We start from the raw sequence: 27,163 nt of genomic DNA on the forward strand, positions 1-27,163 counted from the left end.
CACTTTTCTTCGGAAAAAGTGTCAATTATTCTTCTTTGTTCGGGGAGACGAAAGACATTCGAACGAAAGGGCCATCGGAGACTGTGTGGACGAAAAGGATAGCAACAACGTCACTCAGCAGCTCGAAACGACTTCTTTTTCTGGTGGGACACCTGGGAGAAAAGATTCCTTTCCACCGTCACTTGAACGCGTTCCTCCCTTAGGACCTTTTATTTCTATTTTTCAACTGAACTTTTCGTTCGAACGAGCAAATTTCCAATTAACGTCATTATTGTCTGCCGGCGTGGAATCTACTTTCCAGTTGCCTGAATATTAGTCGTCTTTTTATCGTCGCGGTGTCAATAATTCAAATTTTCATTCGCTACCTTTTTAGATATTTCTTCTACCGCGCAGCCTGTTATACTGAAAAATGTAATTACACGTAACATAAAATGTACCTGAGAAAGCTGCGCTGACGCGATGAAACTCGATGAAATTTCACTGAAATTTTCTGGAACGCGTCATATACATTCATAACGGAACTTTTAAAACTTTAAAAAGTTGTATGTATTTACATTTTATATTTCTCAATGAATCGTATGTATCAATCAAGGCAAGCGGTGTTAAAATTCAGCGATTCTTCTCGTCTGCTACATCGATCCAGTCTAAACGAAGTCTAAATTGCCAAGAAGCAAGACACCTTATGCGAGGTTACTTGCAACGAAGAAATATAAAATCATCGTAAGTAATTTTAGCGCCAGTAATGACTTCCTCTCTTCCAGCTTCGGGTCGCATTTACCGCGATTTGCATGCAAAACATCGTGTGTTCGAAATGACAACCGAACGCGGTTGACTTTATTCTTCTTTCTCCTTGGAGATATCTTGTCGACATGTTTTCCCTTCCTCGAAACTGTTCCTCCTTCCGCTCTCTAATATTAAAACAAGGACTCCCTCGACTGGAACTTTTTAACGTTTGAATGCAAACGAGCTCGATTGAGTTTGATATTGACATAAAAATAGCGGAAAGGAAATGTCTGGTTGATGGAAAGCAGTTCGCTCCTATATCCGCAGGCTTATTTTCAACAGTTCAGACTGGAGAGTCGTTGCCATTGGAATAGTAATTCGTTCATGGAAGATAAGTGGGTACTTGTTATTGAAATTTCCACCGACATGCACGACGGAACAAAATTAACGTTGTAGCCGTTTACGATAAACCAATCAGTGCAGTGAGCAATTACCAGATACGGTGACGCGGTGAATGAAATTAAATGCCATTTTACATAATTTGATAATACATTTTTTCAAACGTAAGTAACAACATATTGGAAAGCATCGAGGCTCACAGTCAAAAGCAAAAATAACGTTAAAAATTGAAATTCAGTAGAGCAGCCATGTATGAAGTTTTAATCCGCAGTTACATTTTACGTAATTTTTACGTTAAGAAACATCATACAAGTTACATCAGTTACGAGAAAGATTATACTGTACACTGCGATACGTTCTTTCACTCTATTAATATCATAAGAGGATCATATATTATAACGCGAATGTTTCAGTGAATGAGATTAAGTTGGAGTGAATGTCCGTATCGCGAAAGAAGATTCTGCAATATATGTATTTGAAAGAGAGTTCTATTATAAACCAGTTCATAATAAACGTATAGAATAATAAGAGGATTTGATTTTAAAAATATTATACGTCCCCGCGAGGAGTAGAGCTTTGTCTCTTACGTTCTCCCGTCGCGTAATTCTATCGAGCTCGTAGAAAGAGAGGATCTGCTTCTAGCTTCCACGTATAAATTTCCACATATTTTAGAAATCGAATTAAACGCTGAATCATCATAGTCGGCTAATTAGTCTGTCGGAGTGGAGATTATTTCCAATACTTTGCTTTATCGTACACGGTTAATTTCCGTTCGCCAAAGATCTGGATTCGGAGCTCGGGGAAAGCTTCCACCGGCAAGTCGCCCCTGAAATTTTCCAGGTTTCCCCGGTAACCTATGAATCTTCGATCCTCGGCCTTCGTCGCTTGCGCTGTCGTCTTATTAACCGTGTTCAGACGCCAGAAAGGTTGGCGTGGGAACGGGGGGTGGCTACGTAACTTCGTCGAAACTAATCCTAAGGGAAGCAGGGAATGGTTATGTTAGAGCTGAACAGCCCGTGACGAATCCTATTACAACGAATGGATTATCCCCAGAATGGCACCAATCCCCAGTTTCATCACGAATCTGAACTTATTCGTTATTGGTGTATGTAAGATAAATGATAATGTGTAATTAATAGTCATCAGTTACCGTTTCACGCATGCAAAAATATGCGAGTTCAGGTAACCGTAAGCACTTTTGAAATCTTAATAAAGATAACTCAAGATGAAGCGACTGCATACATATAGATAGTTAATAAATTAAATAAATTTTAAATAAATTAGGTAATTTAAATTAAATAAATAAATTTTAGATACGCTTACGTGCAGCTTTCTGCACGAAACAAAATCGCAGGTACCGAAAACTGCTTTTTTCTAATGATCGATTAAACAAGAAAATACGGAATCGCAACGCTATACGAAAACCATTACCTAAGTCGTCTCAGTTACTCGTGAAAACGTTTATACGGGTCGTTATTCTTGTTGGTTCGCGCCTAACTACCATCCCGAGGTTCCGTGCATTCTCTCTACTTTATTCTTTCGAAACCGAAACCGTAAATCTAGAACAATCTACAGGAACTGGTAAGCGTGGAATGTGTTTCCGGGCCATACGGCAAATGTAAACGTTTAACGCGCCCCGACGAATAACTACAAGTTCAAGCGATCTTCATCTTATCTACCATGCTCGTTAATTTCCTTTCCTTTTTATGATTAACGATCTGTCCAAGGTTTGATATTGCGCTTTATCGACGTACGCGTTCAGCTATTTGCTCGCAATTACAATGCTCAAGCAGTCGTTAATCAATCTTCGGTATTATCGCTCAACTTGAATTACGTACAATTATGATTAACTGCGGTTGACGATATTTCCCATTGCAAGCAATACCATTTACATATACAGCATCCTTAAAACAACGATGATGCTTTATCGTTGATAGATTATTTACGCAAGAATCGATTTTAGATAACCACCAGAGAACCGAACCGTAAATCATTAATGTCGGTACCGAAGGGAGCTCTGTGGAATACGCAAGTACCTTGTCAACAGTTTCTGTATGTACAATCGTACTATTTGAGTGGTTATTACGCGTTGAATGTTTTAAATCATAAAGAAACATTGTATCTATAGAATATACTTCAACCGATAGATTTATCGTATTATTTTTATTTTTTTTTTTTTTTTTTTGCTAACTTTTACTCTATGTTAATTCTGTGTAACTATATCTACAACAGTGCTTATTTATCCTGTTTTCTGTTACTTTCCACGCCCTTATACCAAATGTTCGTGAAATCAAGCTCGACGAAATGTATGCGATGAGAATGTACGTAAAGGGAAACGCTTAACCGTGAAACTAATTTCGTTTAACAGAACTAAACGCTCGTACGAAATACGCTTAATCTTACTGACAGAAGTTAAACGTGTCCTGATCGCAATTTCGATCGTAAATCACGAATCGTCGAAACTCCTGAGAGCGATGACTAGCTTTAGAATTTTCGTCGCCAGTGGCTGCTGGCTTTCTTTCGCTCTCTTTTTCCGCTTACCTCCCATTCATCGACTCTGAGGCTGTGGCACAGCTTTCGTGTGAAATTCATTTCCCTCTGAAAAGTTTCCCATTTCTGGGACTGGTAATGCACGCTAATCAAAGAAAATTCTCGGTTGCGAAAAAGTGTGAAGAAAAGTAATTATTTTGTGTGAGAAATAGCACATACGATTCAAGAGCGCGCGGTTCGTAATAGAATCATGAAAACGCGAAACAGAAATCATCTTAAAATCGACGTAGATGGAAAACAAACGAGTTTGTTTAGCCAAGCAAACAAACGACTTTCTATCGCCTGAATCGAATCTCAATGATTGTTTAATTATAAAATCAATTTTACGTGAAAAATAGAGGAAAATTTTAAAGGAGGTCGTGGACGTTCTTCTTGATTGCAGGCAGTCGTAAATTTCAAGGAGCGAATAAATGATAAAATTTGCATTGGAAGTGCGTAGGGCTGACAGGAAGTCAACGGAAAATCGGTTTGGCTGGAATCCAAAACCCATGATCTTTCGAATAAGGTTGATGTGTATTGATTGATAAACGCGGCCACCTCTTTCAACAGCTCTCCTATCTTGAATCGAATTTTTTCATCTCTCTATGCTTATTATCGCGAGCTCGTTGTCGTCGTCGATACCTACGTGCGCCGCTGCAAAGAATGCTTTTACACGACCAAATAGAAAGTACGGAATTGAATCGAATAACGAAAGAAGTACGTCTATTTGACGTACGCGTTTTAACAAGCTGCCTTTGATCTATCAGCGATGCGGAAGTTTATTTTCGATAAACCTTTTTTCTCTATTTTTCACGTTATATTTACCTTACTAACTTATCAGATTGCTTTTCTCAGTTTTGCAAAATAAAATCAAATAATCTTTGCGAACTAAGTTTTTCCTCGCTTCATGTTTCTCTTTTTTCTGCCCTATTTTTTCATTTTTGCTAACGGAAAATGGAGAAGAAGTATACATAGTCAACGTGTATTGACGAATCCCACGAGTGTAGTTAATCGTGGCAAATCGAATTTCCATGCTAGAAATCTCGACAAAAACCCAAGAGATACCGATAGCACCGGTGTGGGGGATTGCCATTTAATTTGTATTTAAATCGGCCTTCGAGCCGTTTGCCCTCTATCCTGGCTCTCCAAACGGACAACTGGAATAAAATCTCTTGCATAACGTGACCTTCTATTTTCCCAAAATTTCAATAAGTTCTACTCCTTCACGATGATCTTCGTGTCTTTTTTTATAAAACTAGAGCTCGTTTAAATTATTCGAGAGTTTATGCATGCATTTAGTTGGTCCAATGATTGATCTTATCTTAGAGGATAGTGCCGACCGATCGATCCTTATCTCAATGCGAAGCAGCAAATGCTGTTGTTCCATTAGAAACGGCAGTCGCGCGGACAGGTAGCGTCGGGTGCAAACACTAGCACAATAGCAGTTTCATCACGACACGGTCGTGTATTTGTGTCAGAGGTAACTCAACCCTGGAAACGTTGCTGACATTTGCCACATTACAGAAAATGATAAGCTTCTCTTGGATGTTGCTCGATTACAGCCGGAAATGATTAAAATACGAAACACGAGTCTGAGTAAAATTTATCTTAAATATAAATTATTCGCTCGTTCGCTGTAACAATTACAAGAGCGACATGAAAAACAAATTATGCGAGAGATCTGTGACCGATAATCATCGTCGAATCTCCGTAGAAGATGGTACGATAATTATTATCATTGATTCGTCCCCTATGGGCATTCTCGCAACTATATTAATGCCAAGCAGAAGACAATGTCAATGGGGATTAATTTGCGAGACAAACGAAATTCAATGGAACCTAATGGCACTTAAACCGCTCGTACGAAACGTCGAATACTCATTCTACCCTTCGCGGCTGTCCATATCGATTCGATGACACTGTATAAATTCTTAATGCGATCGAGAGTCAAATATTTAAGATGCAATCGCTCGATGAGTTAACGAAATGCATAGAGATTTGCTAGAGCTTGTAAATCATTGTCGGCCGGCAAATTTAAACTCGCAGCGGTCGCAGTGGCAAGGTCATTTGCATTAACATCCGTGAATCGTTCAATTGCTACCAACCGCTATGAATATTTATGATAGTCAGGAAAACCTACTTTAGCGTTAATTGCAAATACGGATCCCGTGTATCAATTATCGCGCAACGCTCGTGTTTAATGTAACTTCGATCGAGCCTTTCGTCTCCACCGATTCTTACTTTGCTCTTTAGGACAGTAACAGGTTTCATTCGCCGAGAGAATTAAAACTTCTACATTGATAGCAAGGAAATTGCAACGGCGTCGCATCGAAGCTTTTAAAAAGTGCGCGTGCATTAAAAGCGAACGGTGAAACAAAACTTTCAGACGATGCAGCGAAAGTTTAGTTTCTACTGGGAAAAGTTTGTCGCCTAACGTATTTCCCGGAATACCAAGTTACCAACCTATATCGACAACTCGAATCCCATTGTACCTGTATAGGTACCCGCAATGTTTCAAATTTTAAAAGCATTCTGCACTGTAATCGCATAAAATCACATTAGAATTGTAAAGATTTTTGCGCAGTATTTTACAACGCATTCTATCCATTACGGCGATACGTCAACCACCACGTATACATGCATAATTTTGCATCTATCATCAGCGAAACATTTCGAATTAAAACGTGGACCTTTATAGGATCACGCGATAAATTTGTCAGACAAATGGGTCCGCCCGTTCTCTCTTCCTCTTTCACAGGGAAATGGGAACGAATAGACTGGCGCGAGTACTGGTATTCGTTGCGCTCAATATCGGTTCGACGTCAAAAAGCACCTGCCGCTTCGGTGCAAATTTCCCCGATTCCATTCGATTCCCGAAACTCGTAAACAGACCGCGAATTCTTCCCACGAATTTTTATCCGAGTCTCATTAATTTCTATTAGTCCACGTTTCGCGTAAAATCGGCAAATTTGCGAAGCTTTTTTGCGAAAAATTTGTGAAATCGCGAAATAAGCAGTAAAAGGGCGTATCGTCTGCGCGAAAAAATATCCAACAGTTTACATCGTTGGTAGACGATAGAAGGAACGTCTTGTAGATAATCAACGCATGTAACGAACAAATATAATGAGCTGGACGTAAATTCGACGCAGCTCCATCAGCGGTAATTTTCTTCTGTCATTGATCGTCGTAAAATTTAATCCGATCACGTCGATTCGCCATCGAAACGAGGCGGGGCGAGGCAAAGCGAGCGAGGCGAGGCGATTCTCGTCTCTTGTTAATCGTTACGCGCGCAATTTGCTGCGCGACAAGTTCATTACCACTGGTTCGCTCTCTCGAACTTAATCAGCGTATTCTCGATGTGCATAGTCCTCCGTGCATCTCTACAAATGCAAACTTGTTTCTCTCCGCGCTCTAATTAAAATGCGCCTTCAAATTGAAATTAATTTAAGGTTCGCCATTAATCGTTTTGTCATAATTATATAACGCGGACGCCGCAAAGAATTCATTCCACGGATGTACTTACGTTGACAATGAATTGGCATCGCCAGCGTGGTACACGGGGCCCATTTTAATTTGTCACGATGTTCTGTTTGCATAACGACGTAAAATTACGAGCACCGTTGTTTACGATTCACGATTTAAACGCGGATATAAAAGTTTCATATCGCATTAACAAAACCGTGTTCCAGGCTTTGTACGTTTCGCAAAATCTTGATGCCGATTCAGACACGACTCGAAGAGAAACCGAAGATCCAACAAGACTCGAGTTGCGTGTAACTTCTGTTCTGCTGTTGTTTCGTTAAACAAAATTTACTTTCCTTAGCTACCACCACTTGCCAGTATAATGCGAATCGTTGATAAAAGTTTCATCTTAAGCACTTTGGTAAAATCTCTCGCGAAATCGCATAAAAGAACGAAACATTCTCAAACAAGCATCATTACGAAATCAGATTTCCGTGAAATCGGTATTCCGTGTTGTTATTTTACGATTACATTTTATGATGGTTAATTTCGTTCCTCTATATCGCAACATCGAACGTGGAATTTTTTTTTTCCTTTTCAAACTGTATACCGAATACGAAGTACGAATTCGCGAAGCGATCGATAAAACAAATTATGAGGTTCGCGTGCACCAATGCAACGAAAGGGATGTTCTACTGCCGAAGGATTCGATTTCGCGCGTTTGAAAATTGAAAGTTAAACCCCTAGAAGCGAAAACGTCCGACCATTCGAGCTAACTTTCGAGAGAAAAATTTTGCAAGCATCTGACATTCTTCGGTTAATCAGAACGAGAGATGATCTTTTTGGAGTCTAAGATGATAGGATGTCGTGTTGTGCGCGACAACGATAGGGTGAGATAGAAAGAGATACCGGGATTCGAGTGAAAATCGAGCATGGACTGGCATTCTTTGATCGTCGCATCGAGATGCGGCCTGTGCCACGAGATTATGCAAATTTTATGATCAATAATCAGTGCTCTGAAGGGGGTCACATTGCGCCTATAACACGAACCGGTATGCATTACCATAATCTTAAACGCGGCTCTCTATTACGCCGCTTATTGCGAATAATCGCGTTAACTGCCGCGTTGCCGCCGCTGCCTCCTCTCTGTTATCGCTTCCCGACATTTTGCAGCTGCACGGTGTTACCGTTAATCTTCCGAGCAACTAATAACTTCCAGTAAATAAGCTTCCTCTGTCCGCCAACCAAGAAAATGCAATTTCATCGATTATCGCATTCGACTAGAATTTCGATTATACGCACACGTACTGTGACCTTTCGAACTGCTAACTGGTCATTTGAAAAAATTCCCTTAAAACGATACTTCTGTTTCTTTGATAACGAACTTAACGATGCAAGATTGTGTATAATCGAGCGTTACGCAGTCGAGGAACTGCGCATTTTATTAAAGATAGATATGTAATCCTTAATAATTTTTAAATGAAAATGAAAACTTTCATAATCTACAAGTTCCATTGGCATACGGTCATTTGAGAGCGTCTTAATGAAAGAGAATATGATTACGATATTTAATAAACAGAAAAAAATTAGCACGCATGTACATAATTCTAAACACGATAACGCATAGCTTATCGAAAACCATGAACTCTGGCTCCCGTATCCGCGTTAAATTTAACGTTGATTAGGAATACTATCGCTGGAAACAGAAACGGAACAGAACGAAAGTTGCCTGCGTTTATAAATTTGCGTCGAAAGCGAGAATGAAAATAGCGAGCAACTGAAGTGTTTAAAAGATGATCGGAGAGGAGCTTACTCTTGTGTTTAGAGCTGCTCTTCCACAACCCTCTGAAGAATGACATTCTTGCTGCCCAGTGCAGCACGAAATCCAACAAAACTGAAATGTTTTCGTCGATCGTAATCTTCGGTGGGACGGTCGATGCACGATGGATGTTCCGCAATGTCAAGCTTCTTCACTCGCGAAACGCGCTGCCGCGATCCTCGATTTCAATGACATGTGACGCGTGACTATACCACGAGAAACCGTCCACGTTATGCTCGATGAATCGGAAAGATTATAGAATCGTTGCAGACCGTCTAACCAGCTGCCATTTCGAGACGAAAGACCAGAAAAAAGTTGAAAACTCGTCGGAGAAGAGCGGCCTGCGAACTTTCCGAACGAATAAACGAAGCCGAAGATTCCGAAGGAGAGCTACGTGGAAACGTGCTATCGAGAAGACTGTGCGCCGCGATGTGAGCGCGTCCACACAGAGTTTATTCCGCTTCCCTGTCGTGTACATGCGCATCCCCATCCCCGTTTTCATCCCCTTCCCCGTTGCTGGATTCCGGTTCCGCTTCCGAACCGGATCCCCGCCGAAAGGATAAAGATTATTTTCACGCATTCGCGGTTCACGCCATGCTATCCCTCTTTTCAATATTTTCCCTATAATATTCGTCCCTGCTCTATTCTTGTCCTATTTTTTCTACCTGTCCTTTTTCCCTTCGCAAAACGGCGCAAAAGGATCCCATCTGATCCTGGCTTAATGCGTAGCTTTGCAATCAAACCCAGAGATTAATCAAACCAGTTTTTTGCTCCGCTCTCTTCGGAATTATGAGATTTTATTTATACATGCCAATTTATGCGAACCACGCATGGATAAGAGGTAAGCGCACTGCGGTCGAAGCTCTAATTTCATGGAAGGTGGTCTTCGTGAACTTACTAAAATCGAACTTGGCCCTTCTATTTCCCATGACGACGATCCTCGGAAGTTCTAACGCGATTTAACTCGCCTGCCGCTGTCCCACATTCTTCTGCTACTTTATAAAAATTTTAGAAAATTGAACGTGAGATTAAGAAGACGTTAAAAAATATCGAATGACATTGTTTTAAAACGTTGTGAAAGAAACTAGTGTGCGATAGAAAAAATAGGCAGACAGAAGGTAAATGTTTAAACGTATTTAGACACCGAGAATAGACGAGAAGAATAAGCAAAGCGACTATTGGAAGCTGCTATTGTATCTTCGTGAATATTGGAGTTCGATCCAATTCCAAGAGAACGGTTAGTACTTGAAATCGCATGAGAGAATACAATTTACTATACACTAATCGAGACTGTTTGTATCCCAATGTACAATTGCGAAACTTTCATTGCGGAACTCATTTTAATGAAATAAAAGTTCGAACAATTAGAAACACCGTCTGGCGGAATTGCGTATAATGTAAAAGTTTCAAACGACATTTCAATCAGAATTTTCAGGGGACTGAAGATCGAACGAGATACTTTCGAAAGAGAAAATGCGGTTGAAACTGTCCAGAGTATTGGCGAAGAAATTTACCGCGCCATCGAGAGAAAACAATAGCAAGGGAACGGTAAGAGAGCTGTGTCAAAAGCATCGAATATCGATGAGGTAGCGATTCGTTCTTCGAGAAGGAAAAAGCTCGAAAGAAAGGGGAGAAGCCGCCGAGGCCACCGCTTTGCGTCACGCGGCTCAGCGCAGCGCGGCGGCGGTTCGCGTCGTGAAATGATTGGCAAGAGAAACTGTCGGCATAATGTTCTTCGAGCAGAAGCCGCTACAACTTTTTGCTCCGTCCTCGAAAATTTATCGAGATCTGCCTCTGCACGTTTGCCTCCATTTATTTCTGCATGATCGACAATGTCGGATACTCAAACAGCAGGTACAGTTCCTTGCTATCAAATTAAGGTCATTCAAAAATTCCACTCTTTTAGTAAAATTATGAAACGTGAGTGAATTCTAGTAACAAAGTTTATTAACTACCGTTTGATGCTTCTGTATTTAATAATAGTCAAATATTTTTTTAGTAATAATTTGAACTATTTATCCGACGTAGTATGCGCGTATACGTCATACTCAGGTTGGAAAAATAAAATTTCTGGATCCGATCGTAATTCGATCGACCAAAGACCGAGGATATCTATATTCGTACGAAGAAAGTTCGCAGAGTATCATAGAACTGAGATTCCCGTTCGTTCCTCGGAGGAAACATCTGTGACGCGAATAAAAACAAACTAACAAACGAACAACACGTTCGCTGCTGCACAAATACAAGAAATGTCAAATGTAATTTATTCTCTCCGCTTCTCGAAGACTTTCGTTCTTCGCGTTTGATGATATTTTGCAAAAACATTGGCCGGGTTTCTCCGCAAAACAATGGAAATAGCAAAGAATCAAACGAATCGCGATATCGCCTTTTCATTTTTCGGATAATATTCTAGACACGCTGGCAGAGTATCGCGAGGCGTGAACGAAACGCGATCGATAGGTGAATATACTACAGCAAAAATATGAAAACGTAAAACCATTTTACTTTACTTCGCACGAGTACCCTTCGTTTAGCTTCTTTTCCTTCCGGAACAATTTGAATTATGTAACGCGTTCCTATTCGCGTCTTCTATCTAACGCTCAGCATATAAATACATATGCATGCACATACCTACTTATTACTAATACGTCCCGTGAAATTCCATCAAGAGTGGTTAAACATTGTTACGTAGCATGCACGGAACGTTTGATATCCAGTTTCGAACTTCCAGTGTAGAATTGCCCTGGTAAACGGTAATAACACGATGAGTTTAATTCTATTGAAAAGATAAAACCGTTCGTCTATCTATCCCATTTCGTCCGTACCATTTCAACTGATCTAATTTCAATTTAAACGAAACTCTCGTTTTATTATATAAATTTCGCACATATACTTTGCATCTCATAACTATGAAACAAGCTTAAAACGTCCAATTCTTACACAGGTACGAGAATACGATGCAGAGGATAGGAAATTACGTTCTTCAGGTTCTTTGTAAGATCGATGTTTCGATGTCACCGTGACTTGCCGACTGATGTCTGGTAACGGTACAAACAAGTCTCGATCGTTTCTTTGCTCGAAACTTAGCAACATTCTGTTAGCAAGATTGCGAGAACGATGTCAAAGTATAAACGCGTAACTTTGCGAAAAGTGATTTTTAAACGCGAACGTCCACGGGTTTTTCGCTAGGGTGGATAATTCGGAGCGGTCGCTGATTTAATTTTCCGCCGGAAGAGGTTGTCGCATACGTAAAGTCCGATCTACAGGTGACGCGACAGCCATCGGAGCAGTCTGAAATATGAATTGTATGGAATTTCTCTGTCGTATAGTCACACATATCTCGATCGATACACGCGTGAATTATTTCAACTATAGCAGCTGTGTATTTTTGATTTAACAAAGATACAACGTATTGTCACGTAACGCCGTGTAACAGAGGGATTTTCTACGGAGGCGCGATGCGGGAATATTGAAATTTGTCTGACGGTGAGGCGGATGGAACGTCGACCCTTTAGACCTAGGACACACGAATCACAGACCACGATGTCTTTCGAGATAGAACATAATCCCAGCTAAAACTAGTTTAGAGTCTGGCAAAGAGCGTTGATACATTGGTATTCTGACATTGAATATTTATGTAGTTACTCCTTTATCAAAGCTCCTCGATACCTTTTCGGCCGTAATAAACAGCTCTCGATATTTGGAAATTTCGCTCACTCTGGAAACTATAAATTTTACGAATGAAATTTTCTCCCTTCGAAAATCTATCTCCGGAAATTATTTTTAGACTTTGCAGGATACGTGGAAGTTGTTTTATTTCAAGAATTTTCTTCGATTTTTCTTCGATAAAAAAGATATTAAACTCATAACTCGATATTACGTTCGAGATACTAAAATTCGGTAAAAACTTTTAGTGTCCTCGAAAAATATCTTCGATTGGATTCGCGGCGGAAATCACGTTGCCCCCGTTAGCCTGATTTCGTTTTTGTCGCTAATCGGAAAAGGGCTGCAGAGAAATAGAGAGAGAAATGCTTTCCTCCGGCAAATGAAATTACGAGTACTCTTGCGAGCGGCGCAGCCGCCGTTTCCTATTCTACAGGTGATACGATATACGCGCAATCTCGTTATCATGTTGATCGGAAATTTCTAGAGAGGCATACATTGGCACGTTCTTTGAAATGAAAATCCGATCGTGGCAAAGCCTGTCGATCGACTATAAGATGCCTTTAGCCAACGGTGAAGTTTGCCGATATTCGAAACTTGTACAAGCTGACTGAAAAGGAGCGTCGAATAAAAGGGAAGAACAAGCTCTTTTTTCAAATGAAAAAATCTTAGGAAGATTCGCGTCCGCTCCGATGCAGACCAGGATAAGCAAACTGCTCGATCTCAATATTTCGAATCATAATCATAATATTGCCAAACGATATATGTAATTTATAAATGTTTTAGACTCATTCCTTGCGAGATTTCAACGATCGCCTAATACCCGGACTTGAGAAACGAATTATAACATCTAATACGAGCAAAGCAGGCGTCCTAATACCTATGAACGAGGGTTTATACGTATACATGGAATGCCAGTGTCAAAATTGTTCCTATAAAAGCATCTAAACGTGATGGAATTGAAGAAAAATGACGTCTCGCGTGACCGAGACCCCTGCTATTTTTTTTCTTATTTTCCACTGGTGTTCTCATTTTCTCTCTCCCTCTCGTATACTCGGGTTCCCCTGTAGTTCATTCTTTTATGACAGTGTTGGTTCTTCCCTGTCGATCCAATCATTTTTCTTCTTTTTCACCAACGGTCCGAGCTTCTCCGCCATTCTGCCATTCTCCTTTCCTCTTCATCTTCATCGCGTTCTTCTCCGCCGACGATCCGGTTCGGTTGTCCGTTCGTTTTGGTCCCTTTTAGTTGTTTCGGCTAGCGGCACGAACCTCTCCTCTCCGAGAAGAGCCGACCAAAGGTCCTGCAGCTACAAAAAACGTCTCTTTGTGGTCCTTCTTCTTTGAAGCTGCAACTTGTTCACCTATCGTAACCGCTTCTTTATCGAAACATAGCGCGATAATAACTTCTTTGTCGAAGATCGAGCACAGAAGGCACCGAAGCGATGATAAGTCAACCGATCGAATAAAGTATAGCCGGTGACTGGCTGTAGTTGCAGTAGAATCGACCGTCCTTGCACCCGGTTGGTCCTCGAACGTAGTTCGATACACCCAGGCGTAATATTCCGTTGAAAATCGAGACTGTAGCAGGTATCGTGTCTCGTAATTGTCCGAACAATGTCGTTTCGCCTTTTTGTGCGATAGTCGGGGGACGCGTTACGAAATCAGCGAGTCCTGGATGGGGAGATTCGATGATTTCATAACCGATCGAAACGAACGGGACGAGGAAGGAGATGGAAAAGATCGATCAGGGAAATAAGAAAAAGTAGCCAACCGTTAGGTGGCTGCAGGTGGATATATCGCGTAGCTGGACCGAGGAATCGGCTGATGCAACTTTGATGCAGTCTCTCGTATTGGAAAGGCACGCGAAAGAATTCAGGGCTGAAAGTGTGTAAGTATAACGTGAGTCGTCGTGTCTTGTCTAGAAGGCTGATTACAGTGCATCGAGAGAAGAGAAAGAGAACCGGCGGGGAGGTAAAAAGAGAGAAAAAGGGTGAGAGGAACATGATGAACAGAGAGAGGGAAGAATGGCGAGCAAGGTGGGTACGTGCAGAGGGAGTAATTGGGCTAAATGCGAATACGGACTCGGCTGATGCAAGAATCGAGTTTCTGCCAGGCATTTCCTTCTCGGAAATACGTCTCGGAAGTTGAGAAATTAACATTCGAGGTCACACGCGCCGTCCTTATGTTACGACCGCGAGACATTTTTTTTCGATCGATCGCGACGACAGACGGTGCATCGACTCCTGTCGTCTCGCTTTCCTCGCCGCTAATTACCTCGCGAGTATGTAAGTACATGGAATAATGTGCGATCGTGAATCGTAAGGACGCCGATTTTGTTTCACGATATACCTCGATACCTCCTGCAGACGTTCTGGTGCTCCGAACTAAAGTACGTTGGAGAGAAGCTTCTTTCGATGTTCGATATTTCCAACTAACGGCGGACTTGGTTTTTTCGAGATCGTTTCAACGATTCTCTACCTTCCCTCTTCGAGCATTATCGAAAATCGTTTAATCTCCTTTTTTTAGCTAGTGCTAGTCGGCTCAAACTTGATTGCTTCAAGATCGCGAAATTTCATCGACGTTCTACCTTTACATATCGAACATTGTCGAAAATCGCTCAATATCATTTTATTTTTTTTTTTTTCTTCTCAAAAATACCAGTAGCCAAGTATAAAATTCCCATTTAGTCTGCAAAATGGAAAATAGAAATGAAAATTTCCGAAGCTCATAGAGGATAGAGGAGTCCGTTGAAAGCGTTTCAAAATAATCGGCGATCAAATGTACGCGATAATTCATCGTCTGTAGGTACCGGTTAAAAAATTCGCTTGCCCTTGCTCGACGCAGGCCATGTTCGTCATTCTTCTTCGTTAAAGCGTGAACAGACGGCCGAGCAACGGAGAAAAAGTGGAAACGCACTCGGACGAGGATAGCCGCATTTCCCTTTGCTTCGCGAGTTGAATCTTTCCTAGGACGCGGATCTTGAAAAGCCACGAAAAAGTCGTAAATCTCGTGGAAAGCAACGAATGCTTTACCCAGGAAAATGGAGGTAGAGGTGAGAGAAAGGCAAAAGCCGCGCATGAAGATCGAGTAATTTCTCGAGGGATAGAGAACATCAGGGCGACGCGGTCAATAGCGTTGTTTCCCCGTCTCACGAGTACAGAACGTAGTCGAGCCAACTGTTCTCTTATCCATGCTTGGTGTCCGCAAACTTACGAACATGGCGACTGACATTTTGGATTACAATAGATATAAGAAGATTGTCATACACGTATAGCGCAGCTTGGCTAGTAGCATACAGCGCGTTCTTTCGCTTTTTACGATTCCGCTTTGCTCCTCGGAGAAATTTACATAATTGACATTCCTCTCGGTTGCCACCGGCTCTCCAGATTCGATATCCGCGAACGCGCACCATCCCTCGCATTTATTTTCCAAGTGAATTTCAATTTACATCACGTAGGTACGATGGCATCGCGCGTAAGTAGATTTTGCCCTTGATAAATCGATTTTAATCTTGCCTTAATATTTGCCATAGTTTTTTCAAGCTGGCAAAAAGTGCAGACTTGCCGTGAAGAATGTAGATATATCGCAAGATATGATGTGTGTCGTATGTAGTGTGTATCCGAAGAAAGAAATAAGCATATAAGCTCGGAAGAAGGTCGTTGACGGTTAGCGCCCTTAAAATTTCTAACACGAAATCGTGGTGGGAACAATCGTTCGTTTCCTGGTCGAAGGTAGGTCGAGCTCTTGCGACTTTTCTTTCCTTTCCGACGTCTCACGGAGAAGAAGTCATCGATCACCATCGCAGGCCAGTTTTCCCCTCATTTCACGATGAAAGTACCGAGCAATTTTCAATGGAAACGCACATTCGCCGGGGAGAAATAATCCAGAGATTCGTAGGATGCGCGCGAGGATAATTCTGTGGCGGCTCGCGAGATCGAGAACCATAGCGAAGATGTGATTTGTAATCTCGTCAGGAATCTTCTTTTGCAGTGCGGAAGAAATATCGCACATCGCTTGTCAGCGTAAAGCTCTATTTATCCGCTGGAAAACGACGGACTGGAAACAAAGCTGTGACATATGAGAATTATTTTATTATCTTGATGCGGTTCTATTTCTTCCGGCGATATGAATTTTTACGATAAAAATAGAAATTACCAGTGGAATTTAAAAATTTTAGAAAAACTTGAACCGCGCTAGCTACCTGTAGTTTGCAATGTGAGAAATTACAGTTTCGTAAATTGTAGATTTAACATTGATGAGAATGCAGAGTCGAGGTTGAAAAGCACACGAGGCGGCACTGAGAGACGCTATACGCGTAAGTTATGCATTAAAATATCGTTATAAATGTATTTCTGCATTTGGAATTTCTCTGTGGTCGCTGAACGAAGTCAAGCGGGAATGTAGAACGTATATTTGCGTGTTGGAAACGTGGAAAGAACAGAGAGAACCGAAACATCTCGAAATTAAACGCGATGGATGCCAGGACGAAGGACATAATGGTGTCGCTTCGTTGCAGAATTCCGCCGACCTAGAAATTGCAAACACATCCTGTAAAATTAGACGCCCGAACGTTCACAAGGTTTTGACTCTAAGAAAGATCGAATGAAATTCGATGGAGAAACCCTTATCTTCGATCTTTGTTCGTGAACCTCGAAACGAGTTTCGATAAGAAGATTAAACTGAAATATATGTGTATGTATATGTATAGGTATATAACCTTTCTTTTTCAGAAGATATTGCAAACATTAGAAAATATAAACGTATACTAATACATACATCGATGTACAGACGACAAACGTAAATAAAGTAATCGTAAACTTTTTCTCGTGAATTAATTTTTAATCACGGAGATAATAAAAAGACGATAAAAATGGTGAGTAGAAAGCATTAAAACATGTTCGAAAAGGAAGATTAAGGCCGTACCCGATTTGCCTTTTGATTCTTGTATTCGATTCATAGTACGTACATGGAATCTTTTCTCTCTCTTTTTCTATTTTCTCCCTTTAGCAAGAGGTATGAGCTTGGCATCGCTGTGCACGTTCAATTTCTTTCTCTTCAAAAGACGAAGCTCATGGCGTTCATACATCTTCAACTCGACATCGCGAACGTGTCAGCGGTAAATTAAATTCGTTTTCCCAACGCGAGAAACGGTATGCGATGTTCTGTGTCGTCGATCGTAGCGGTGAAACGCGCCGGAACGCAGTCTCCTCTCGTTGCACGACGACATGTCCGATCTTTCGTTACCGTCAACAATACAGTACGAATCTTTTCGTCATGACGCGTCGAAACGAACATCGTTGATTTACCCTTAGTCGTCTGTTTGTTTATTTACATGGGTATTAGTATAGGTAAAAAACACCGTGTCCAATCTCTTCGAGATTATCTACAGGGTGGTTGGTAAGTGGTGGTACAAGCGGAAAGGGGGTGATTCTACGCGAAAAAAGAAGTCGAAAATATAGAATAAACATTTTTCGTTTGAGGCTTTGCTTTCGAGAAAATCGACTTTGAATTTTCGCTCGGTACGCGTGCACTTTATCACGTCTCGTTATAACGGATCTCACTGTAGATCGTTGTCTCGATGGAAAAATTAAAAAAAAAAAAAAATTTAAAAAAAATTTTTATTCTATATTTTCGACTTCTTTTTTCACATAGAATCACCCCCTTTCCGCTTGTACCACCAGTTACCAACCACCCTGTATAATTGCAAAAGAGTTTGTGTTCTGCACATCGATATATGTAACGTTTTAATAATCTAGAAGTTAACTAAAGAAATAAAACCTAAGTAGAGGTTTGTTTCAACTGTTAAATATTATAACGAGTATTATACTGTGTATATTTAACGTATTTCTGCACGTTCAATTTTTCATAGATACATGAAGATTCGCGTCTACTCGTTACTTTGTTGCAATATTCTGTAATCCAATGGATCTGGAGATCACAACATCGACTAATCTTTTATCGCGTTTACAAGTGAAAATTAGGCGATACCAGGGGCGCGCAACAGCGTTCAACCATTTTAACGACGACGTTTAAGCTGGCAGGGAAACTGGTTTTGAAACGTGACTCTTTATATTCTGAACTTGACACCGCGATCGGAAAACCGTCGCGCCGGTGGCACGACACTTGTTACTGCGCATCCGATCCGGTCGATGCTCGAAACTGAACAAAGATCAATCTGATCGCGACCGATTGACGCATACGAGTCATCGAAAGAATTGCATAACACTCTGACACCGATACAAAGTACATGATCGTGACGCTATAAATTCTCGAAATAAGTCATTATCGGATGAGAAGAGTGACCAAGCATAAATATAGAAATGGTACTAATGTGCGCAGATCGTTCTTTGCTTCCAACGATATAAGAAAACGCACTCTGATGGAACAACGTTTACATCGGATAGACGTAAATTGAAGATTAATATACAACCAGAGTATTAATATGGTTCTTATTCAACGAAATCCTCTCGTAAAAAACTCACGAATCGTAATCCTCCGCGTTTACCTAACGACTAAAGGTCTAGCGTTTAAGCCGAAGAAAAATACTCGAATAAATTTCAGCGTCGAAAATGCTTGTCCCTGAAGGATATGGAAAGAAAGCTGCATAATTTGGTAGAGGAAAAAGCCTCTCGGGTAAGATATATAGTATAAATTTAAGAGTATCCGAAGCGTAGGTTTACCGGTCGCTTTATCTCAAGGAGCCACGCCTCCGGATTGGAGGATAAAGGGTTAACGATACTTGGAACTTTGTTTGTTTGTTCGCTTTTTCATCGTACGCCGAAGAAATCGGTAGTAGAACAATCGTGAAAACCATCGGTTTCAACGATCTGTTAATTTCCTTAATTTCCATTCATTTGTCACTTAAACGTCACGCGACTCTAATTCGTAGTGTAATCCAAGTGTTCCAACGATTCAATCGTAATGTTCGTAAAACGCTATAGTTCGGTTTTGTATTCGGAACTAATGTGATTCGCAAAGCACGAAGCCAAGTGGAGTGAAGAATAGTCAAATAACGGCTGTTAACGAAGCCGCGCGCAAGCGTTGGGAAAGAGACGAAATTTTCAACAGAGGAGAATTTAAATAAATTGCGAGGACGGTACGGTTGTAAATTTTTGTCTAGCGGACCATGCATCGTCAGCTAAAAAGGAGAAAGTCACTCGTAACGTGTAAAGCTCGTGGAAGAGAAAACAAACGGAAAGGGGATGAAACGTTCGATTACGAACGTTAATGGCGAGACGCATTTGGTTGATACGTCTCCTTCTTCGTTGATCGTGCTCGAGAGGAAAGTGAAAATGTTGCGTCACGCGAATCGAGAATTGCATGCTGAGAAAATTGCACACGCACCGGGAAGCTCTTGGCGCCAAATAATCGACGTAGAAAATGATACTTAATGATTATAAGTGAAAGGAAATCAGACGCGGGACCGGACAAAGATATAATTAAGAAACATAGATCGCGTGGAAAGGAAAAACGCAGAACCAAGAGGTAAGCGTTTCGACACGTTTACTTAATCCAAGTGCGACATTTTGCATGCGAAACGGTGTAATTTAACGCTACAACTCTATTCATCTGTTCGCGAATGTCTCGTTCGATGAATAATTTTTCACGAGCATTGCGCGCTTTCGCAGCGATTCCAATTGCGTATACATTAGATAAAATATTCAAACGCGATAAAAAGGTAAGTGACGTTATTCCATTTTTCGCGAGTCATTGCTCACAGTTAGAAAAACTAGGACAACAGGAAAAACGCGTATGTACTCGATGTTCGATGGTCGAGACGCTTTCGATAAGACTTTCGCGGAAGAACGAAGAAAATCGTATCATCCTGGTATCCTTTCGCAAAATACTTAGGACGATAGGTGATCGAGCCGATTCGTTCTCGAGGAAACAGGACGTCGCGACTAGTTTGAAACTACGTTAAGCAGGAGAGACGAATCAAACGGGAGCTCGACTGCAACCTCTTCTCTCGGAGACTTCCCTCGGCGTTGAAATTCCATTACGCGAAACTCGGCCTGAAACGACGCGCTATCTTACGAAAACGTAATTACTCGTGGAACGAGTTCGAACTTGAGGACAAAGCTGCAAAATCTTTCTCCACTTCGCAGACAGTCCGCGAGTTTTTCAACTTGAATAACTTTGATTGCTTCGACCTCCCAATCGACGCGGCGATCTTCGCCCGCGCCAACAAAATATTAATGATCACAAAGTTTGACAACAGCGTTTGACAAAGTTACAAAGTTTTCACGACGAAAGGACGATTTTTCAAGGATTCTATCTAATTTGTGTTGAATAGGCCGGACAAATTGGAGAAATAAACAACTCACTTTTGTGCCTGGAGAATCTCCTAAGCTTCTTGAAGAACGGCATGCTTGTCGTGATTCTGTGGTCTCGTGGTCGTTTCGATCGATTGTCGTTAGACGTGCGCGATGGTCGGGTAGCTCGTTACGATCGCCGATCACGAAGCTCGATCGAAGACCTCGAAGAAAAACCGCCCTCGTGCGTGAACGAACGAGCTCGAAATGCCGTCTCCTGGTTTACATCGGGATACGACGAGCCGTCTGTGAATTCTGTCTGCCTCTTACTCGACTTTGCCGCTTCACTCTTCTCGCCGGACTCGTACGCGTTTCCACTTATCCCCACTATCGACTTTTACAAGGGGAACCGAGCACGAGCCTCACAGTCCCGCGTGCTTGCCGTTCAACGTTCGATACTCGACACTCCTCACCCGATCACAGTGACAAACCGTGTTTCGACCGGCTTCGGGATCGGTTCGATCTTTCCACGCTTCATCTCTCGAATTTTACACCTCCTCTTCTGAACTGACAGCTAACGACAGTTCATCGCTTACTTTTAAACTAGCCCAGCCGAAATCCGAACCAAACTCTGTATTTGATACCATTGTTACGGCGTATCGCTTTTTGAATTTGGCTTTGAAATAGTATTTTCAGAATCGCTTGTAATTTTCGTTTCATAAAATACATTTACATACTGGGTCGTCACGAAATTTCTCGAAACCACAGCTGAACGTCGCGTACAAAGTTCTGTCTCGAGGAAATGAACGCACGTGGGAGACTCAAGGTTCTTAGCAACCCTTTAAGTACGGATGCATTTTCGTACATCGTCCATTAAAAGGAAAAAAACAACAAAACTGAGTATAATATCATTATCGATACAATACATGTCGTTGCTCATCGATCGTTAGCCGCGTTTGAAGAAATTTTCGTTCCATCATCTAACTGTGTACCTTGAATTGCAATTCTCTAAACAGAATTTTATAATCCAGTGCGATTTTCGTTGTAACTTTCGACAACTGTCAGGAGAAAATCGCCACAGCTGTTTTCGAAGTTGCGATGAAGAGAAATGCAAGAAACGAAGGTAAAGCGTCAAAGACCCGTATAGACGTTGCAAGTGACTCAAAATGGTCTGGGCTGTCTGAACGATCTCTTTTCAAACCAGTTCGATTTGCTTACTTACGAGAGCGATTCTTGCCTATCGTAAAATATGAAAGATAAAAAAAAGAGTATAAAACCAATAGTTATGAATTCGATTTAGTTTCCTTCCTTTACGAGAAGAAAATCTGTTCCGGAATAAATGTTCGCAAACCAGAGTCACCGAACCGATCTATCAGGTTGTAGGAAACGAAATGATCGATATAAAATTACAACCTTACAGCTTTCTTGAAAATAATATTAATCAATCTATGATTCGTCAGATTCGGTACATTTTAAGTATTATGAGACAAAGTTCTGGTTTTTATAACATTGGTCATTGTTCATAATCTTTTTGTATATTCTTGACGTTCGTCTATTTGGCTCATTGCTCTGATACATACTTTGCCTTTTTATAAGAGAAGTTGACAAAACACCAATCATATTGTGTTTGCCTAACTTCGAGCTTCAAATTAACATCGGATAAATATCTATTATTTAACAGTACTGTTAGTTACTAACTTTTGAATGATTTTACACGTTTATAAAACCTAGTGTTTAGCAATAACGTATTCTTATCACTGTGATCCTCGTGATTATCTGTTTCTATTTCGCGACTACCGCTGGTTGGAAAACGCTCTTCAAAAATGCTAAGACAATTCAAAACATTGTCTGCATTTCAATTACGACTTGACTCGCTGAGGTTCCTTACAGCAAACCAACGTTTTATTCATATACGATCGCATATTCATTGCCTTTAATTCGCGTAAACTTCCAGGTAATTCGTAAGCGATCGTACAATTTAACAAGTTGGTCAATCTATCATGAAAAAGTAGTGTATTTCGGAAAATAGAAGTTGAGTTTTGCGAGTAGGGGTTTAAAAGTTGAAGGTGAGCCAAGTTCTCGACACGATTCTCGATTAAAATTCGTGGTCTCCTCTCAACTGGTAGCAGAAGGAACCGACATTCGAGAGTAGGGGCAAAGTTTAAGCCACTTCGGTTAAGCCACCTATTATTCCGTAGAAGGCGAAGCTATCTAAAATTTTCCCGAGCTTTGTTAAAACTCTTGCGAAAGAAATTTGAATATTACTGGAAGGCATTTCAATACACCAACCGCACGCGTTAATAAATGATATGTTATATTCTGACCAAATGCTTTAAACAAATTAACGGGCTCACAGCAGATACGACCGTTGTCAAATTTTCGAATGTTTTATAAGGGAATAATTTTTTGAAAAGTTGACAAAACACCAATCATATTGTGTTTGGCCAACTTAAAGCTCCAAATTAATCTAATAAATATCTATCATTTAACAGTACTTTTAGTTACTAAATTTTGGACGACTTTACACGTTTATAAAATGGACTATATCATATGCAACAACTTAGTGTTTGGTAATTACGTATTCTTATCACTGTGATCCTCATGATTACCTGTTTCTACTTCGCGATTATCGCTGCTTGGAAAACGCCCTTCAAAAATAGATAATTCAAAACTTTATATTTTGGATAAATGTATTTTGGATATTTTTGAATAAAGATTTATAGGAATAACATGTTTTCATTGGCACCTTAACCGTTCGAGAACCGTTTACAGAACATTTCATTCATAATCCTTTTTAGTCCATTCACGCTATAATCATTGAAAAGAATTCCAAGAAGCTGCTCAATATTTACTGTCGTTACTATCTCATTTGCTACTTAGTATAAAATTTCTAAACGACCTGTTTAGTTTTTGTAACAAGAAACTCGTCAAAATTTGGAATTGCTTTCTAGGTAAAGAATAGGTTCGTTTCTGACATAAAAATATAATCGCCACTAATACATCTTCCAACGTACATAACTTTTAGGTTCTATCGTGGATACATATATTAAAGAAAGTTTTTCAAAGGTTGGCGAGAGTTTTCACACAAATCTCGCAAATCGGCGAGATCTTCCGACACATCGGTCCTCGAGTCGATGGGGTCCGCGCGAAATTGAATCGCGAAACTTTCGTAACCCTTCGCCTTGCGACAAGAACTTTAATATCCTAACGTGGCAAGTTCGATATCGCGCCTCGCCACGCTAATGCTTCCCATCGACCTGGATCTAGATCCTTCAAGTACATACATTCGTTCGAAACTTGTTTCGTGATCTTTTCCAAAACTTTTTGCAACTTTCATCAACTTGACACACGCGTGTGTATAGCACGAGAATATACACATTCATCTCCCTTTCAATTCATATGTCCCTCATATGTTGCTCGTCAGTCAAAAACAAGAAACATATCCTTGGTGGATTAAATATAATCTTCATCGTTTTGTAGTTAATGGGTGTGTTCTCAAAGAATACGAATATGTAACATAATTGCTCGGTAACATTTGGTTTGTAGTCAATTAATTTTCTAAGTTGCGAAGGCGGATACAATGGTCCACTGATGCACCCTGATACATAGTGCACGCGTAAATGTGTAGCTATGCGATGTAGGCCACAATAGACATCAAAACGAGATTACCGATGGTGCTGTGCTCACGGTCCATTAGCTTCGATTGAATTACACTCGCCCCTTATGTAATGAGAATTCAAATTCCATCTTGGGTAGCCATTACATGCAACGGGAAAAGTAGCAATTATTTTACTTCCTTACTATGACGAAACATCAAATTGTTCGAAAAATACGATAAAAGCGTGTTTGATCGAAATCTTAAAAACGAAGTGTACACGGATATCTTCCGAAATAATCTCAACTTTTTTAAAAGAACTCCTTTTTTCCTCGAGAATGAACAATCAAATCGAAAAACATCAGAGGTACATACTATCCGACAGAAGGAGTCTCTGTCTATCAGCTATATCCCCTTGCTTCAAACTTCCAACAACGCTAACTATTTGAGAATGATTCCGCGATACGAATTAAGCGAACCGTTGAAATTACTTAGTCCAACAATACGTGAAATACAGTCGGTGGAGCGTTTCTCGATATCTGTGCGACACATTGGAGATCCGCCAGGCGAAATTTCCAGACCGACATTGCGTAATTGAACAGTGTCGCATCCACAAACCTGCTAGAACCACCGTTCCCATAAATCACAATCTAATCGACATTTTAACCGCAACTACGTTCGGAAACGTGTAACGTATTACGTTTCGTTGAATAATTTCGCCGATGTTCGCGAATGTTTCGGGTACTTCACCTGCGCACGGTATATCGCTATCGACTGGCATATATCGTATCGGTATGACGATAAACAGCTGACTGGCAGATTCAGATTCTCGTGATAGTAATTAATACAATTGATCGGACACAAAAGCCAATAATTACGTTACTCTTTCTCGTTTTAGGCTACGGTTACAACGAATACGTATCCTGACGAACTATCGCTGTGAAGAACACGGAGGTGTCAGAACAATCAAATATCTACAGGTACAGATTCTTATGAACGTATGCATTTCGATCTTCAGATGTTTCACTTGTAAAAATGTCCTTTTTGTCATTTTAGAAATTTACAAACTCGATTTGCTGAACTCAGACCGATCTGTTATCTCGTTGAAAAATATGCCAAAAAGCCTTATAAAATAAAGCATTTGTACACAACTACCATGAGAAACGACGAAAAATATTTTGATCCGTATACAAAGGATACAACAGATTATTTTAAATTTTCAAGCGCAAAGACACGAAAATTTTTCTTCCGCCTCAAGATGGATTATTTCGTTTCCTTTCCTTCGTTTTTCTCTCGCTATTGCCAACCATAACGCGGGTATCATTTCCGCAAGAGTACGTATCCATTGAAGATCGTCGTGTGGAAAATATGATACGTAAGGAATCGAATGTGTGCATGTTAAATTTTCGGACTTTGCACTGTCAAAACGTATGACAAACCGTACTTCGATCTTCTATTTACATCCCAGAGAATCCCAGAAATTTCTCTCCATTTGCGTATGGATTTTATGAATCCAACTGTAATAAAAATATTAAAATACCAGAGAACATAGAGTGACTCGTGAAAGCATTTGAACACTTACAGAAACTCTTTAAAAGTGTAACCTCTACATATACTTGTATTTTCAGATTAATTTCATATTTTACCGATGTAATCACGGTAGACGTGCCTTATTACAGCGTGAATGAAATTTCAAAGAGTAGATACCATCTACATCAAAATTTTCTGTAGTCCTTATAGCTTCGTGAGCAGTTATAGTCGAATCCTTACATTGAATTTTCAGGATGTTTATCATTAAAAATACAAGAGTGCTTTGGAATGAAAGGATGTTTGAGTGTAGCGTTTCATGTATAACTGCTAAGCTCGTTTACATGGTGCATTCAAATATTCCTTCCGTTCCTGACCTGGCTGTCGCTCTACAGCTCGACAAACCCTCCGTGTTCGAAAATTACGTTGAAATACAATGCATTCCTACGAGCTGCATGCTCTCCGGCATCTCTAGTTTGTGAACAATTTTCAAATACCGCACGGTCATGTTTGTGAAACTACCTAAATAAATTTACCATAAGATATATATAGCAATTGAAGCATGGCTTTTAGATTTTTGATCTTTCAGAACTATGTTAAAGTTAATTAGTGTGCACAAGATACCAAACACTTATTGCTCGATAATTGAAAATGTTTATCTTCTAAATTAAGATACACATCATACATAAATTAAGTTTATTTTAAACCTCATTGTTGAATGACAAGGAACGGCGAGGAACTTATTTTTTGTTTATCTTTAAGATTCAAGCCTTGGTTTTAAGTTTTAGTTAAGCCTTACATTTTAATCTCAATTTCAAGCCTTCCTTTTAACTCTGAGTTTTAAGTTGCGTTGTTAGTCTGAAGCCTTAATTTTAGTATATTGTGGAGATCGATATATTTAATCGATATATCTATCCACAGAAGCAAATTTTTTATAGACTTTTTGCTCTTTTCGTTGGTCTTTTGTTCTTCTCATTGAGCATAATTTATCTCTTTGAGTCATCCATAAATCATGTTGCAAGTTTTTAAAGCAGAAGTATCAAATTCTATGCTTCGTTTGTGATTTCCAATAATTCAAATCGTTGCTAAATATATTGATGTCACATGTAACACAAAAATGATAAATAAATCAGTTGAACCTCAAAACGTTGCACACGAAAAAGCATCTTATGTCACATCTACTCTGTACCACGT

The 27,163-nt window shown here is 40.2% G+C and overlaps 1 protein-coding gene and 2 long non-coding RNA genes across 4 annotated transcripts in view; all 3 read right to left on the reverse strand.

Moving 5' to 3' along the window:
* LOC138180157 (low density lipoprotein receptor adapter protein 1) overlaps positions 1–21,201 on the reverse strand; it is a 34,246-nt gene extending 13,045 nt beyond the window's left edge. The window contains exon 1 of one of the 2 annotated variants that reach the window (XM_069113733.1): positions 20,920–21,201. In XM_069113733.1, the coding sequence (XP_068969834.1) occupies positions 20,920–20,962 (43 nt within the window). In that variant the 5' untranslated portion in view covers positions 20,963–21,201. Of the gene's footprint in view, positions 1–8,926; positions 9,371–20,919 lie in introns of those variants that run through there. The other variant, XM_069113732.1, reaches the window with a different exon arrangement.
* Positions 13,315–19,531, reverse strand: LOC138180169 (uncharacterized). Its single transcript, XR_011173219.1, has 3 exons — positions 18,584–19,531; positions 16,751–17,123; positions 13,315–16,663 (listed from the first exon to the last, which is right to left on the reverse strand). It is a non-coding gene; the product is annotated as an uncharacterized LOC138180169 (long non-coding RNA).
* Positions 21,202–22,272: 1,071 nt separating the features above from the next.
* On the reverse strand, positions 22,273–27,054 carry LOC138180168 (uncharacterized). The gene is made up of 3 exons (XR_011173218.1): positions 26,769–27,054; positions 26,025–26,491; positions 22,273–25,959 (listed from the first exon to the last, which is right to left on the reverse strand). It is a non-coding gene; the product is annotated as an uncharacterized LOC138180168 (long non-coding RNA).
* Between the last annotated feature and the right edge of the window lie 109 nt (positions 27,055–27,163).

Source organism: Bombus flavifrons, chromosome 5 (assembly GCF_040668555.2).
Source record: "Bombus flavifrons isolate JBK064 chromosome 5, iyBomFlav1_principal, whole genome shotgun sequence".
Lineage (NCBI taxonomy): Eukaryota > Metazoa > Arthropoda > Insecta > Hymenoptera > Apidae > Bombus > Bombus flavifrons.